Raw genomic sequence first — 18,149 nt, 5'->3', positions numbered from 1 at the left:
GATGATGGAATCTGGAATCTTAAAAAGAAGAGAGATAGAATTAATAGTAAAAAATATACTGTATTTAAAACTTAATCAAAACCTTACATCAAAAACAGAGGAATACCCCACTCCCCAGTTTGCACACCTCCTCATATGCAGTGCTGCAGTGGTTACAGAGACAATACATGAATCTGATAGATTATATGTTTGAGCATGGAGCTTGCAAGGCATAAATGTACTTACTTTTGGTGTTGGGCAGGATGCAGTGGAGAGACGAGAGGTGGCCTGGGCACGAGGAGATTCTGAAGGAGTAGTACTGAGGGAAGCTGTATCACGTGGGAGCACCTGAACACCACGAGAGATGATGGAATCTGGAATCTTAAAAAGAAGAGAGATAGAATTAATAGTAAAAAATATACTGTATTTAAAACTTAATCAAAACCTTACATCAAAAACAGAGGAATACCCCACTCCCCAGTTTGCACACCTCCTCATATGCAGTGCTAGCAGTGGTTAATGGCATGTTCTCATAATTTCAGTAACAAATATCTAGCAAATATATAAGATCATATTCTAACTGAAGTAGTATAGAACATACTATTTGTTCTGAAAAACCTATGAATCAGACACACAACAGGAAATAATAAGAAAGGAATTTTCTTATTTTTTATTTATTAATTTGTTATTAATTTATTATTATTATTTATTTTATTATAATTAAGCGGTTTTTCCTCTTAAGCCTCAGTTTCAAACTTAACAATGACCAACAGTGATTTCTACCATGGCAAGAAGGGAGGCAGACTTCCCATTCTGTAACTAGGGGACAACATTCTGAACAGAAAACCACTTATTAGCAATGACTGAACCCCTCTGAAGAAACGTCATGCAGTGAGAAAATCTCTCATAAGAAATGTCATGCAGTGAGTAAATACTCTTCATTCCATGTATTGAAGACTTTATTTCAGCTACAAAAACTCTTGGTGTAAGGTTTGTGTTGCAAAAGCTACATGCCTCTCTGGAGGGAGTACAGGCACTAGAAACCACCATCCAAAGCCAACACTTGGTTTAAAATGCATTCTGAAGGGAATTCCAGAAAGCTGGAGTTTTAGGGACAGATCCTTTAGCTGGTATTGTTAAGTCACTTAAATAAATGAAATTACACCAACTTACAACAGTGAGAAAGTTGTCTTATTTTCAGTAATAAAAGCAAATCTATCATTTTTTATCTCCTGTCTCTTCTGTTCAGTTTTATCACAAGTTCCAAAGAAAAGAGGTAGAAGAATGCATTTAAGAATAAAGCTTTTCTTAGCTTTAATATACCGAGTCTTAGAAAGTCTGTTGCTTCTTATTACTGCAGTATTTGGGCCCAGTCATGCAGATATCACACTGGCTTTATAATTGACTGGATTAATTTTTTATTTTTTGTGTAAAATGGTAAGACATATGAATGATAAATACCTCAGATAGGAGAACTGATCTCTAACATTAGTTCTACAACACAAAATGCAGCAGATATTCCGCTATAACACACTCTCTACAAAGGCTTATTCTGATTTTATTGTCATGATTTTAACCTCTTCCTTTTTCAGAGGCAGCACTTCTACCAGATCAGACTGCTCTTACTTCCTGCAATTCACTTTTCTATCACAACAGACAAGAAAATGTAGAAATTCAGGTCTTTGATGGAATATATACACACAGTTTAAGATCTTTCTGCTCATTAAGAATTTCTTAGCTCAGCCTGATGTTCAAGTTCCAAGAGAACCACCAGAAGAACCCCCATGTTTGGAGGAAATGGCAGTAGCAGACAATAAAAGGAAGCAAGAAATGAAGATCCAGGGACAAGCCAAACCACTAACACTGGACATTTCCAGCCAGGATTTTTTTTTTAAATGGAGATGCTGTACCCAGTCTGCATCTAGGCATTTTGAGCATTCTTGCCTAGTAAGGCTTTAGGGCAAATAGAAGCCACTGGAAAGTACCTCTTTCCAGGAACAAGCTTAAACCCTAGCTTTTAAAATCTGTTGCATCCTTAGGACCAGTGTCAGGATATTAAGACAGCTTTGTTGCTTGTCTCTGTGCAGTTAAAATCACCGATCTTAAGGCTCAAGTCATTACATACTGCTTTTTTATGTCTTTTTTTCCCCTCAACTTCCTTGGTTCCCGTCTATAAATAATGACTACATCTAACTTAGCAACCTTGACTTAGAGATACTGGGTTATACCTAAGGGGATCTTATTTCACCATAAACCTTCCTCTACCTGTTAGAGTTTCTTATATTTATAACCTGTTTATAAGTTGTGTGGAAACAGATCTTGCTCTCAGTATGCCACCAACTGCCTGCTTTCTGCTCTACTGCTGTGTTTCTAGACTGGCAGTATTTTTTGCCAGTCAATTTCTGTCAGCATTTAAAAACCCCCAACTTTCCTCAGAGGATCTTTCAAGGCTAAGTAACTTATGCTGCAATTTCCACTACAAATTATGAAGTCAGCAGAGTTTCTCTTCACTGTGGACAATTATGCTGGGGATATCTTCCTCTCCAGAAACGGTGCCTAACTGGCCTCTACTTGGAGTACTCTGATTTGCAAATGGCATCTTAGAGATGTACTATAAATAGAGGTAAACAGGGACAATGATATTCTGATCATGCAAACAGTTTGTACTTTTAATCTCCACGACTAAGGACAATACAGCAAAAAATTATGTTTTGATAAAGGCATAAAATAAAAAAAGACACAATAAAAGAAAGTATAGTTTTAAGTCTTCAAATAAGACACCCTTTCTCTAACCTCCTCTGATAAAAAGCTGCACACATCTTGATATGATTCTGTATGGGTCCATTACCTCTTTTATATACTTAAAGATCCCACAATACAAATACAATATTGCTTGTGCAAATGATACCATGATCCAGTTCTCCCTGAGTTTACTCTGGTTACTCTAGAGTAACCAGATATTACATATTGTCTCATCCCCTTCAGGCAAGTAACTGTTTTGTTTTTCTTTTTCTATCTACCATATCCATCAATCATTGCTTCTAAAATTTTATCCAAAATCACCTTTTTCAGAACAAAAAACTCTCTCTGCAACAAAATGACTGAGACAATTCCAGTCTCCATTGAACTGCATGTGAAATATTAATTTTTGCCTGTGAGAAAATTACAATTTAAGTAAAATTTCAGCCAGGACATTAATCAGAAAAGGAAGCTGACAATAAAGGGAAACGATGATTACAGGCATTTCATTTCAATGAGAATTATTCCCTAATTACTACCTTTACAGAAAATACAAATGCCATAAAACAATCCATATATAAACCTACCTAGAACTCTAAGTTTCAGCTTGCTAGCTTTTGCAGACACAAAATCTCACTGAGAGAATTAAGTTAGTTCACAGTTACAAATTTTGCTCTCGAGAGGTTTATTTCTCTAATATGACAGCGGAGTCTGTTGTATTGCTAAACCCAGCACTAATATTCTCTTTAAACCACTACAACCTGCTGATTTCGGAGAAGGTACTAATATGCATACTGCATAAATATATAAAAAATGTAATGGATATATACTGTTCATTAAGTGAAAGAGACAATAGAATATGATTGGTATTTCTATGCATGTATGTTATGTGATATGGGGAATGTCTCATTTTTCTCACCTACATTTAATAAGTTTTTTTCCTTTTAAAATTAAATTGAGGCAATCTACGCCTCTAATCAAGACAACTTCTTGTTAACCCTATTAAAGACGTTGATAAACCCATAAGAAATTTCCGTGTTTCCTGGAACCTGGAAATCTGCAATAAGGAAGGGCAGGAATATTATTATGTTTTGGATAGATTATTGTTTTTTAAAACTTCCACAAAGTGAAAGTCTGAGTATTTATGATGTCTCCCCCTGAAGTTTTTCAACTCATTTGCCAGTTGCAAACAAATTTAATAGAGGGTAGAGGTCCAAATCTCTAAATGGGGTACAATAAAACTCTAAGTTTAGTGAAAATAGTTTCTGTTTGCACTAGCTGGAGTGGAAAACCTGTTGTAACATACTGATGGAGAAAGAAATGAATGAGAAATGAATGAAGTGACAGAGAAAGATATCCACCATATCCATCAGTTATTGCTTCTACAATTTTTATCTGATATAAAAGTACTTCTGGAAAAGGTCATATGGGTTTAAATATTTGTGTTTTCAGATTAGAGAACTAAATGTTGACAAGAAGGGGAAAAAGGAAAAGATATGAGCTCTTTATTCTCTTTTGCCCAGGACTGGAACAAAGATTGACAGTGCTGGTGAGGTACTAAGAAAACAAGCTGTAGATGGTAATTACTATGATTGTTATACAAAAGCAAAAATGTCTTAAAAACATTGAGAGAGGACAGCTTAAAAAAACAACAACCTTCTGAAAAACTAGCCACTTCCAGCTCTGAGTTTGAAGATCTGATTTGGATTACAGAATGCATAAAACAATAGCTCAAGAGTAATTTGCAAAAGGGCACAGAACCCTCGATGACAGCTTAACAGCGTGCTTCAGAGAGGCTGAATTCGCCGTTTTACTGACACTGAGGAATATGGTGCAAATTCTAGTTTAGTAATCTCAACTAAAAAAAATGAAACTATTGGAATAAATGTGTGTGTTTTTATGTATGTACACATATATAGCTTTATCATCAGGTGTGTGAACTTTAAAGCCTTCACATTTCCTAATTGACTTTTCAAGAGACATGGTCATCATGTTTTAAATACAGAGGTGTTACGCTATTTGATTGATGGTTTAAATTACTATTTGCCTAAGGGAACAAGAAGGTGCAGCCTCTGGTCATCAAATCTAGTGACATATTTTCCCAAGAACTTATACCCCGTTTGCTGCCTGACATGGAATGAAAGGTGAGACAGCACAACTCTCTCTAGGCCAACTGCCTTCCTTAGGTTTCTCTAACCCACAGTTATTAGTACAGTAAATTATGTTTCATTCCTGATGATACTGTAGCCATTATTCTATCTTGATTCAAGCCTAGGCTAAACCTTTGGGAGACAGAAAACAAAGTATAGTATTTTGTTAGAGCCTGAGTTATAACCTCTGGGTTATAATAAACTAAGTCCTTTCTACCATTCATTGAAATAGTTGCCTACTATTCACTAAAATCCAGTAATTTATAGTAAAGTCCACTGTATCCTGACTCCTCAAGTCTTTTCTTCTGTTTTTGAGAAATTCTACTTCTAAACAGAACACAAAAATAAGGGAGGAACTGCAAGTGATGAAAGCAAACTATGAACACCCAGTGCAAATGCTGTATTATGTTGACAAACTAACTATTGAGAGAAAAAAGCAAAGCAAGGCAAACGAAGGGGAAAAAGATACCAAAATTTCATAGCTCTAAAGCAGTAGTTTTAGGAGATTATTTTAATTCTATTCAATTATTGAGTATATTAGATGATAAAGCCGATGACTAATCAGAAACACAGGCTTTATAGCAACGATTATCTCAGCAGCCAAATGATTCAAACTGGCAATGCATGCAAACTTTACCTTGTTTAGCCCTGTATCTTAAACAGAGTATTTTCTGTAGCATGTTCTCTAAAAGATAGCACTGATGTGTATTTGTTAGAAGAAAATAAGTAACACTGTCTGTTCACACAGTAGACTAGGAGGCAGGCAGTGTATTTTTAGCTACTGTTAGTGCAAAAGCCTCTTGGACGTGTCTCTTACCGGTTCTCCTGCACTGCCTGCTGCGTGATGGCAATAACTGATGAGACCAGGGATGGGCTGTTCACCTTTTGCCATGATAACAGCTGAACTGGTGTAGGATGGATGCTTCTAATGCACAACACATAACAGCTATGAATACAGTGACAGGAAAACATGAAACTATACAAGCAAATGACTGAAAGAATGAGGTGAAAACAGGTGTGACACTGAAATGCCAAGCTCATATGAACACAGCCAGTTTAGATCTCAGGTATTTTCTGCCTTTAAAAATTGCACTTATTATTTATCTTTGCCAATATCAAAAGACGTTAATCAATTTGAAATTTGCATTAATAAAAACTGAAACTTGCAAGTGGTAATTACCTTAATTCATCCCTGTAAAGACATATGTAATCAGGATTTCCTGCACATGAGGAGATGATCTCCAGCTGCAGCTGTCTTAGAAATGTCAAGATGTCTCAGACCTGAATTCACATTTCTGGAGTTAGAATGTTGCTGCTTTGGTTTAGAAATTGTTTAATATAGTTTTGAGTTACTTAGACTTTCAATTCCCACAATAGGAATTAAAAGTACAATTTGTGGAGTAAATACAGAACAAAGCAGTTTGGAAAAAACCCTTTCCAAACACGTAGGAATACATTGTCTTTCCATTTGAAAACTGAAGACATAAAACTGAGGTAAATATTTATATATTGCTTCAAATAACATATTTCTTTGGAAAACATTTAAAATTTGAACTGAAATAATTTGCAAGTGTTATCTAATTTTTTCCTTTTGTAGTCTCAAATTTATTGTTTTGGTTTGAGTAATGTTGATCTATAATTACTGGCTAAAGCAAGTCTATAAAGACAATGTGATGACATTTAGTTTTGCGGCAGAATTTCACATCTCTTACGTGGACATGCACACTGGAATACAGTAGTCTGGAGAGCTTATTGCTTAACCTGCTACCTATCTGTCATACTTTTTATCAATGTTTTTAGAAACCAACATTTTCTTTTCAAAATAGATATTATGGCTTAGAAAATTTTGTTGCGATTCCTTAATATGCCACCTACTGGACTTTGCATGTTCAGGTGTGTGAGTACTTTGAATTAAAAAAAAACACACTAAAAATAATCTGTCACATCAGAATGGTATCATAAAATTATGTTTTGATAATGACGATGGTTATCGTCAAGATAATAAACAATATATAACTCCCACTGAAATTTGAGATCACCTACCAAAACAGGATTAATATATTTTTATGAAGCTATATTTCTACAAAACGTACCTAAAATACATCGCTTTGACCACACAGACGTCAATGTACAGTCTTAACATGCAAATGAATATTGGTGGAAAGTACCTGAGCTAGAAACTAAAGGGTCTCTTAGGGAAACAAGCCAGACTCACCTTAGCTGCAATGGCTGCTGCCGTGATATGTGAAGAAGAACTGTCCTCTGTTGAGGCAACTCCACTATCCTTCTTCTCTTCCTCCTCTTCCTCACACTGTACTCCTTTGTCTTCTGTCTGCTTGTGAGGGCTGGTGGTTGGAGGAGGAGAAAGAGGAGGTGGTGGTGAAGGTAGATCTTCAAGCTCATCATGTACCTCCTTTACTTTTACAATGGCATCCCGCAAAAGATCAATGGCGTGAGGTAGGGCTGGCAGTATAAACTGAAAACATTCCTATGCACAACAAGAAAAAAAGACTATGAAAAGTTACCTGCAGATGTAAATAGGGATTTTTCAGATTTACTCTTAAAAGATATTTGGGATTTAGATGTATCTTCTCACCCGATCATAAATAAAACCTTAAATGCCCTATGCAATTGCTCATAGATGGTAAAAAACCAAACTCAGAACCAGAACTGGGGACTATACTATATATTTTTGCCTTTTTTCATGCAAATATAGTAAGTTGTACAATGGGGCTACTGTAATTAAGCTAATATTGGATTAAAACTTTGGAAAACAAGAGTTAAATTTTCATGAATACATAATACAGAAACTAGTTCACAGCAGTTGGCAGAATGCTACAAAAATGCAGAATAAAAACATTAACTCCATCCCTGCAGGGATATTAGCTTCAAATCATTCTAATATGTTCCTTCACAATTAGAGAACAATTCATAAGGGTTTCCATAATTAGGCTTTTATATAATTATATCCTTTTTTATTCATGGTCTTATCCTATATGCTGGAAGAATGACAAACTACACTGATGTCATTATAATTTTATGTAACTCAGAAAAAAATGTTGATAAATAACCTATTTTTCAAACCTTTCCTTGCTCTAGAAGCTTAAAAGCAATTAGAAAGTTTATTTTATATGGCTGGAGAAAGCAAAAATGCAGACACCATGTAACTGTTCTTCTTGTTCCATAAAGGGCATATACATATATAGCTACCTCTGCTGCTAAAATATGCTAGTATTTCATCAAATCAAAGAGGAACTTCAGGACATCACGCACTGCAGCCTCCTGCTCAGATCAGGGTCAATACAGAATTCAGACAGGTTGCTTAGGGCTTTCTTCAGTGAAGTCTTGAAAAAATCCAAGAACAGAGACTCCACAGCCCTTCTTGTCAACCTGTTCTAATGCCTAATTACCCTCAAAGTGATTTTCTTTTTCTTTTCGTTTTATCCAGCTGGAAGCTACCTTCTTCAATTTGTGACTATTGTCTCCCATCCTCCTCCCAGACACCTCAGTAAAGAGTTTTCTTCATGTCATTTGAGCAGACTGCATATAAACATTAAATTATTGGAAAATGATGGCAGGGTCACAAGAATGAATTGCCATGGCAGTGCAGTTAGGGAACATGTAAGTTGACAGAGAAAGCTGACATTATTCCTTTTGTTGCACTTCATTTTCGGTTTTGTTTCAAGCATAAGGAAGATTTTTAAAAATGTATTCCAACATTTTAGAGTATCCAGAAAATAAATAATGATAAATATTTTGTAAATAGATACTCTGCCAAATATTTTCAATAAATAAAAATGACTATTTTAAGAAAATAAAGAGCAAACCATTCATCAGAAATTACTAGAGTTTATATAAGCCACTTTGTAAGTCAAAAACATGACTCACAAACACTATTTCCTCAAAGCTTCTAAATAAGAACCCACCTTTCAGTTGCTCCGTTAAGAGTAATGAAAAGTCAGACTACTTCATAGATTTATAAATTCTTTAAACATTCAATTTGGCACTCTGAAGAACTGGAGTAAACTGGATGACCATAAAATGCTGTATATAATGAATATATATTAAAATATATTTGTAAACATAATAAAGAATTATAACTTCTAATGTAACTGCAAACCTTGGAGTTATTGTGCCTTCACAATATTATTTTAAAAATGGTTTAAAATACTGAAGCATACAACCATCATTACTTCAGTAAAAAAGCAGACCTCAAGTAAGCGGTAAACAAGGACAACAATCTGTGAACTGACCAATAATCATGAAAAGGTACATTAATGATTATCTCATTAGAGAAGCATGTCCCCCACTCCTACCACTGAAATAAAGCCTTGTTGACTTGACTGTTGATGAATAGGTTCCCAGTAAGTACTCTAAAAGCTCATGCTATTTGTAAAATTCATTGTTTTAGGCAATTGTTAGTACAATTATGAAAATTGCCATAGACTCAGTGATTTCAACAAGCATCTGGTAATTTCACACTTTGCCCTCTTTCATAACATGAAATACCTTTTGCAAGGCTAAAAGAAAAGAAAACAGATCAGAACAACACAAAAATGGAAGTATTCTACAGATCCTGATTCAGTGGTACGTGCCACACAAACGTTCCCTGGAGAAAACACATTTGGCATTGTGTCCATTTTTGAGATGGAACATTTACACTGCTGCCATTTTCTATTAACATTTTATTAATGAAATATGTATACTGCTGCAATTTCATAGCTTTCTACAAGCTTCTTATATGATTGTATTAATATGGTGGAAAGGAAATTAGCAAATCATAAAAGAGAGAACTGAGAGAAATTTCTGGTAACAACCCGTCCTATTTGGTTCTTGAGAGCCAGCCTGTTACGGAGCAATTTTCTCTACTATTAGTCTTAAAAATCTTTGCTGAAATCTGATACTTTAAAGATGTTTCATATTAAAATAAATTGTGACAGAACAAAGTCTCATCATGACAGGAACAAATAAATAATCAGTTTATAAAAAGCTTGCTTGTATAATGAAATCATATGACATTTTTTTCTTTTCCAGCAGAATTACCTTTTTTATTACTTACTTTATATCAAACTATTGTTAAAATACTTCATTTTTCCATCTTTTCCAGCAGAATTACCTTTTTTATTACTTACTTTATATCAAACTATTGTTAAAATAACTATTAACATTTTTCCATTTCTTTTCCTCATCCTCTTTCTACAATTTACCAATCTTCACAGTCTGAGTGCCTCAGGGCAGAAAACGACCATTTCTTCTGTACTTAGCATGTTAGGAGTGCTACTGAATACAACAAAAACCATCAGAGATTGTAGGCTATTTCATCTCTTCCATAATTCAACAAAAGAAGTACAGACTTCTAAAAAAGTGTTCTTACTGGTGCACCAGTTCTCTAAGATGTGGGGCCCATTGCTACGTTAAATCCATGTATATACATATGACTTCCCACTCATAAGCGGAAGACTTTCAAGTAGATATACTCCTGCCCCACCATCCTCCAATGCTTGTTGCATGTTTTGAAGGCTTTTTAATTTCTTTGCAATTACAGAGTCTCATTAGATTTCCTAAAAAGGCTCTAAGGAATGGTAGAATCATAGGAAGGCTTACTGAGTCCTTGAATTGAAACATGTAGACAGTGTATCTGAAAACCTGTGATGGCTGCTTAAGATAATAGTATTCAAAACATTTCCTCTTCAACTTCCAGGTGACAGCCCACAAACATTCTTTATATATCTCCAGACATAAGTCTTTCAAACAACAATGACTTCAGGGCTGTGCTGCCAAACACATTAGTACTGTCTCCTCTGTGATTGGGTACTACTGGTTCAGAAGACGTTGATAAACTACCAGGTACACATTTGTTAGAGGCCAGCGGTAAAGATATTTTTTAACAAGGCCACTGACATAGTCTGAGCCCTGGAGAAATACGTTCTCATGACTGATGGGGGATCTACCTTAGCAGTTTTGTATCAGGTTGTACAGCCCACTATTCAGCTTAGCAGTGTTTGTGTGGAGAAGGCTGTTTTTCTGGATCTATCAGCCAACTACACAGAAAGAGCGAGCACTGGAAAGATCTAACCTTACTAACACACAAAAAAAATTCAGAAAACAAACTGTATAAAGGGTGTAAAGTCTGATACCCATAGCCAAAAGATTTAAAAGATCCTCAAATTCTTAAAAATGATGTTCCTTTTTTTCCCTCTTGCTGACCAAAATTAGGAATATTCTTCATACTCCAGCAAGTTTTACCATACATTAGGACTTCCTCTTACTTCTGTGTGGAAAAGAACGCTTTCTTGGAAGCTGTAGACAACACAGGGATCAGGTACAGACTGACTAGAGAAGAAGGAAGTGTAAGAGACCATTAGACTCTTCATTAGCACTGCCTGCTACAGTGAGCGCTCTCTTGCACTACATGTAATGCTGTCCTGGTCACACAGTACCTTCAATCAGATCGGAATTGTATCATTCCTGACTGAGAGTGATGGTGCATTCAGTTATATGAATATGTATTTCAATTCACTTTTGTAAAATTTGTTGTAGTGAGTACTTTCTACCATTCAGAACAATGGGAGGTGCTTATCAGGGGTCCTCAGTAGCAGATCAGTAAGAACACTTCTTACCTGTGACCCTTTCTTGCTACCTGGCAGATTAATTATGAGAGTTTTCCCTCTGATTCCACACACGGGTCTGAAAAGAAAGAAACCCAGAGTGAAATTCTCGCATGCAACTTTCGCCGCTGTAGAAACAAGAACTGAGCATTTAAGATAAATTCCATTATTTATCAGCATTGTAAACTCAATTTCCAGCATCTAAAAATATTTGCTCAGGAGAAGCTGAGCTGAAAAAGCATCAAGTAAGGCTGACAGAGTCTAACATTTAATTGATAGTATAAACACTGGCTAGATCTCCATCTTTTTTAGATCTGTGTAGCTCCCTTAATTCTATTGTTTACTTGCACCCAATACATTCTTTGATATAGTCCGTATTTGCTCATATACACGGTTGCTTTGTAACGTAATTGATGGTGTCAAACACTATTTCCCTTGCCAGGTAAAAATACTAAGTCATGCTGGTTGCATTAATTCAAATATGTCTTCTTTTTTTTTTAAAGATGCAACATAAGAAAAGCACAGAGGGAAGTATCTCTCAAGTGAAAACTGCACTTATGCAATTCATATCTCATTCTTCCTAACAGACTTTCCTTCCCCCTCAAAAAAAAGACAAAACCAACTATCAAAGATGGAAGATTTTATTTTATTTTTATCTTTAGTGAATTCCTTTGGCCTTGATGCAGGGCTGAACTTCGACACCCAAGTGCTGAATGCTTTCTGTTGTTTAGAGTTTGCCTCTTCCTCCTTCTAGCTAAATATTTTTCAAGAAAAAAAAATTAAAATTACTGGATTTTGTCTTGAGGTTGTAAAGAATGCCTCCTGCCTTTCTCCACTGTTTACGAACCCACTGGTGAAAAACCCAGGACTGGGATATAAGGATAAGAAAAAAGTAAAAGTACGAAACCAAACCACAAAGATATGGAGACTACAGTTGAGAGAAATTGTGTAACAATCTCTTTATCAAACAAAAACATGAGCCATAAGTGAAGACAGAACAGAAAATAAAATAATCTCTTGATAGGGCATTACCAAAAATTTTGAGCCCAAGGACGTGGTTTGTGGGGTAGCCAACTTCCCTGGATTTCTTCTTATACGAATAATTCTCAGTGATTAATGTCATTTATTGGTAGCATAGCATTTTCTAGCAGGGTAGCAAGTATTCTAGTGACAGCTGTCATAATGATCACAATTAAATAGCACAGAGACCACTTTTGTGCCACAAAACGAACTTTTGATATCACAGTCAAGCCAGCCTGAAGAGAAGTCTTATTTTAAACTGGCAGCTTGAATATTGCCTGACTCCTAGCCTCTGTTTTCCCATATTCACTTCTTGCACACTATATACCTTCAGTTAAGAAAGAATTCCAGGTAGTTGAGGAATGCTCTACTGCAATACAAAGATGAAGAGCCTGAGTTAAAGAAATGTGCTTATTTACTCTTGTTGCTGTAGTCAAACTGCAACAAGATTGTACAAACTCAATCCAGCAAATCCCATACGTGGGATACAGTTTATGACAGATTCAAAATAAAGGAAATAGGAATTATCCACAGGGGAATTAAAATGAAGTGGAATTGTGTTTGGCAGATAGCTCCTTTAATAATCTTCTTGGGTCTTTTATTCTGCTTTAAATAATTTTGAACGTTATAAGCTAAATGACCAGTACAACCAACCAGTAATAAAAAAGGACTAAACCAGCAGCCATTCTCCTGAAGGCTACAAGTTTTACCTGCCAATAATCACATCTAGTGGCTCAAGACAGAAATGGAGCTGCCAAAAATTTCTCAAGAGAGCATGTAAAAGTAAGTAGAAGTACCTAAGAACTGCACGGCTTGCAAAAAATATTGTGTGCGCTCACAACATAAAAGCACACAAAATGTGCATGCATTCTGGATAATTTGAGAGTTAAATTAATTATATTCCTCCAAATGCAGAACAGTTGAGGGAGATGCTGTGGATCTCATGCTATCCTCAGCTTTGTGATGCAGTGGACAGAAATTCTAAGAAAAAACAAAGAAGTCTGAGAAAGAAGAATACAAATAGAAGCAAGGGAGCGGAAGGAAAAACAGGACACGGGAGAAAGAAAAAAATGGATGTAGGAAGAAAGAAATACAGGTCTGATGCAGAAGTAGGAATAGAGAACATGATCTCTTTGGGAAAAAAACATGATCTCCCTGGGAAAAAATTATGCTGGTAAAAGCAGAATAGATGGGCAAGGAGACAGAGCGTGCTTTAAAAAGCCTCAATAAAGACTGGCACGGCATGGGTAGTTGACAAGTAAGGAACCAGGTGGAGGGAAGAGATAATTCTGGGACAAGGACAGTTTTGGAAGGTCACAGAGAAGAAAAGGAAACACTTTCAGGAAACACATAAAAAGGTCTATGACACTCTAAGATACTCTGCTGGACCTTAGGACTGAATGCAAACTGTGAGAGTCTCACTGCCCCTCATTTGCCCATAAGTATCTGTGAATCCAGTCTACAAAAAAACTCACCACTTCCTAATGCTGGCCCATAGTCAGCAAGACAGGCTATAACAATTTTTAAAAGTTCACGTGATAAAATTCAACACGATTGACCTAACATTTCCAAACCTGCAGGTGATTTATAGAAGTGTCAGCTTAATGTTGCATAATGAACTTCTGCTTTTGTTTTTTTGAAAAATCAAATAAATTACATGCAAAATTATCCATCAGAACTTCATTTCAAAATGAAGTCAATGAGAGGTAAGCCTAGGACAAGTGACATTTAATGTTAAATACTTTGAAAAATTAGGATCTACATATCTCAAACTGTGTACCTAAAATTAGTGTATTCTCTTAATATGTACCTTAGTTCTCATTGTAAGGGGGGATTACAACACTACCTCAATTTGCAGAATTTTCTGTGAAAATATATTAACAATTTGTGTCTTAGAATAAATAATCATGTAAGAAAAATCCCAGAGGAAGTGAGTCTGCATTCAGAGAAGATTCTGAATAAAGAGCACCAAAACCAATATACGATTACACATCGGACAACCAAAACAAAGAAAAGTAGATTTCCTTCCTCCATCTTAAGCATTTGCAGAGGAGTTCTACAAAAAAAGTAATCATAACACATGTGCATTTATGCAGAACTGAGATTGCACAAGAAACCATAATGCTGTAATTCTGTAATTTTTGTATACTTAACTTTATGATCTGAACAGTGTTATAAAAATAATGATTATGATTGCTGATTACTTTTAGGCCTGAAGTAAAGGTTTTCACTGGGAAATTCTTTAAGGCCTAATACGATTGCATGCAGCATCTCTGTAATGTTATCTCCCATCATTGTCATCAATTACTACCGAGAGGGGCTGTAGTTTAAGGGACATTTTCTTGCTATATGTACAGAAGAGTCAGGTTGCAATCCACCATTTTGGTTCCACTACCATTACAACATCCCTTCAGCCATCCTGATCACACCACATCCTAAATCAAACTTGGTAGCGTCATCTAAATGGCTATCCTTTTCTTGATCAGAAACAGGACAGCTAAATTAACCTCTCCTCTCCTTGTGGTAGTATTCTGTTATCCTTTCCCTTCAGATAAACACAAACTATTATATAAAAAATTGTATCAGATAAAAAGAAGAAAATACTTGCTAATTTGGACAGAATCTGAAGGTGTTAACCTGGTAATGTTGCCCTTTCAGATATGTGATACGCGATATGAAAGTTTTAAAATACCTTGCCAAATCACTAAACCTCTCATCTAAATGTCCTTTAAAAAGGCAAGTATCTAAATACAAAGTTGCAGATTTGAAAGTTCCTTCTTTATTTCTTATATAATTATTTTCTTGTTATACCCTCATTATACGAGAAATCAAAAACCTGTAACAGCCATCGTTTCTTAGTTACCTTGAAATAATGTGCAAGCACAAACTAACTTATGAAAGGTATTGATATTACTAAGTCTATCATAGGTAAATTAGGTAAATTGAAGGAATAAAATAAAAATCAACTCCAGAAAGAAATACAGGATAACAAGAGATGTCACTGATAAAAAAGAAACACCAACAGGCAGAGAAACAGTTACTAATTATTTAGTAAGAAATACCAAACCCTAGGAGTTGAAGTACTATACCTGAAAGCATGGGATAAAATAGCATTTAACTTATTCAGAGAGCTTTTGCTGATACCGGAATAAAAGCAGTATCAAAACAATACATTTGTATTTATCAAGGGTTTTTTTTGCTAAACAAAGCATTTTAGTACTTGATGAACAACATATAGAAGAATTCTTCACTCACCACCGAAATGCCACAGCTCTAGGATGAAAAGACAGCTGTTTAACAGCATGCATCAATATTACAAATAACCTGGCACAGAAAATACAGGAGGATACAGTGTCTAACGGAGACAACAAAGGGAATTAAATGAGAGAATGCAATTACCATTCTTAGAATTTGGCCACTTCTCTGAAGTTAAGACTTCTAGTCTTGATAACAATGGCAATCTTCAGTTATTTCTGTATAGTCATTTCATGACAATGTGTATTTCTAAGGAAATAGTTCACCTCATCTTTTGAAGGAAATAGTCTTACCTAGAGAGCATGCCCAGAGGGGTAACATTAAGTGATCCCATCAGCATTGCCAGGGCCATCCCTGGGGCTTCTCGCTCTATTACTTCTTTAGTGGCCTGCAATCAAAGATTAAATAGCAAAGTGAGTGAAGAAGTACAAGGACAAGAGAAATATGAAACCAGCTAAAATTTGGGTAAGAATATCTCCTTTTTTTGTTTCTGCCAAGAGACGTCCTTGCTAAATTCTCAACACTGAAATATGTTAAAGAATTTTCTCTTGGTTGTGTAAAATAGGGAAAGACAAGGGGTTGGGAAGAAGCATTGTTAGCTGTACTGTAAAGACTCCTATAGAAAATGTTAAAAGTCAGGACCCTATATATATAGGAGATGTTAACCAACACCACATAAATAACAACAACTCCTTCTAACAGAAAGGAAAAAATATTTGGGAATAAGCAAAGACAAGACCAAATGTAACTGCCTTCTCTTCCTCATCAATCTCATGTACGTTTTCCTGTTGAGATTTTCCCAGGCATGAGAAGGGTGAATCGGTCTGCGCAAAAGACAGAAAAAAAATTTGCAAAGGGAAGCCCATGTAGCAGGCAGGCAGGCAAATAGTAAAATGGTAATGATAATGGCCAGAGGCTGAGGCCTTCCCTTTTGATCATGTCAGCAAAACAGCGGTTCCAAACAGGCTGGTGGCTTTTATTCACAAGCAGTCCATATGCAGTGGGCATCGAGAAGCCTGGAAGCAGAGTCTGAAAATTCTTGTCTTTTCAGTCCTTTTTCTACACAGGGAATCAGATGGAAAATTATTTTTCTGGGATGTGCACAACCTTCTGTCCTTACTTCCTAACACAAATTTTCTCAAATGCACAGTTTGTCCAGTCTCCCAACCTCTAACTTCAGTTAGGATATAACACCTCAAAGGCAGGTTACAGTCCTACCCTCTCTTCATTTCCCTCACAGTAGTTGCTGTTCAGTGGATCATCTTGTTTCATGTTCTGAAACAAGATTCTAAGTTATTTGGCACAACTAAAATGTTAGCAATGCTCATAAAACTGTGAAATCCATTGTAAAACATCCAGCCAAACTACAACGCTTTGATGGTACAGCGATCAAAATAGAAATTGAAAAGCACATCTTAGCTCTGAATACGCTAAATTTTCTTGGCAGTTTGATATAGCAAAAGAATAAAATGGAAGAAAACCAGACAAATTATTTTGTGGGAAGGATTAAATTATAAATCACATCCTTGTACTTTTGTAAGCTCCGAGGTTACAAACAGAAAAACAAAGTCATAGAGAAGGAAAACGACAGAATTAACCCAACGGCATGCCTATGAGAAGGATCCAGGAGTCCTATACTAGCTATACAGCTAAAACATTTACAGAAAGCAATAAATAAAACCGAAAAACAATATCCCTGAAAAGCACAGATATTCAAGTGGTCATATTCTCAAACATGGCCACTAACATTTAACATGTTTTAAAAGAATACGTCAGTATCAGAAGCCATCAGACACAAACTATCAAGTAAACCTTCAGATCTTTTATTAATAAGCAAACTTGGTATGTGCTCAGTTGTGGGAAGCAGGAACTTTGGTTTATACAAAACCAAGCAATTTTAATTCAGTAGCTGACACCACAGCCTCTTTTATTTCAAGCATAGCACGTTGGTTTTAGTATCTGCCATCCTCTACTCAGAAACAGAAAACGCATATAAATACAACCCAGTGTCTGTATTTCTACACAGGGAAAATGAGAAGAAGCAGGCTAGGAGTGATGTAGACAAAATTAAAACCTCTCCACTGAGGGTGATTGCCTAAAGATACCTGCTGAGGTATTAAATTATCAATTATCACATTAAAAATTCTTAAGACTATCCATAGACCTGACGATTTTTATAGTACAGAAGAAAAAGGCATTGCAATGGTGAAGGGACACTTTGCTGACAATGAAAAAGTTGGTGAAACATGGAATTCTCTGTGTGTGCATACATAGTAAGTCTGTATCTATGCCTTTTATTTCAGCTAATACCATGCTTCAAAGCTATGCAAAAATGGTTTTAAATTTAAAGTGCATTTTGAGATTTCTTTTTTGCCCTTGAGCACAGTGACACTTTGAA

General features: G+C 35.7%; 1 protein-coding gene across 1 annotated transcript in view; it reads right to left on the bottom strand.

Annotated features, from left to right (window-relative positions):
• GPHN (gephyrin) overlaps nucleotides 1-18,149 on the bottom strand; it is a gene marked incomplete at its 5' end in the record, with an annotated part of 204,284 nt that overhangs the window by 100,370 nt on the left and 85,765 nt on the right. Inside the window, 5 exons of the mRNA XM_009283545.1 lie at nucleotides 226-360; nucleotides 5,686-5,793; nucleotides 7,084-7,356; nucleotides 11,489-11,555; nucleotides 16,045-16,139. Of these exons, the coding sequence (XP_009281820.1) occupies nucleotides 226-360; nucleotides 5,686-5,793; nucleotides 7,084-7,356; nucleotides 11,489-11,555; nucleotides 16,045-16,139 (678 nt within the window). The remainder of the gene's footprint in view (nucleotides 1-225; nucleotides 361-5,685; nucleotides 5,794-7,083; nucleotides 7,357-11,488; nucleotides 11,556-16,044; nucleotides 16,140-18,149) is intronic.

This window comes from Aptenodytes forsteri, unplaced genomic scaffold, assembly GCF_000699145.1.
Source record: "Aptenodytes forsteri isolate BGI_AS27 unplaced genomic scaffold, ASM69914v1 Scaffold486, whole genome shotgun sequence".
Lineage (NCBI taxonomy): Eukaryota > Metazoa > Chordata > Aves > Sphenisciformes > Spheniscidae > Aptenodytes > Aptenodytes forsteri.
Note: the sequence above shows the minus strand (reverse complement) of the source record. Positions and strands in the feature narration are given on the sequence as shown.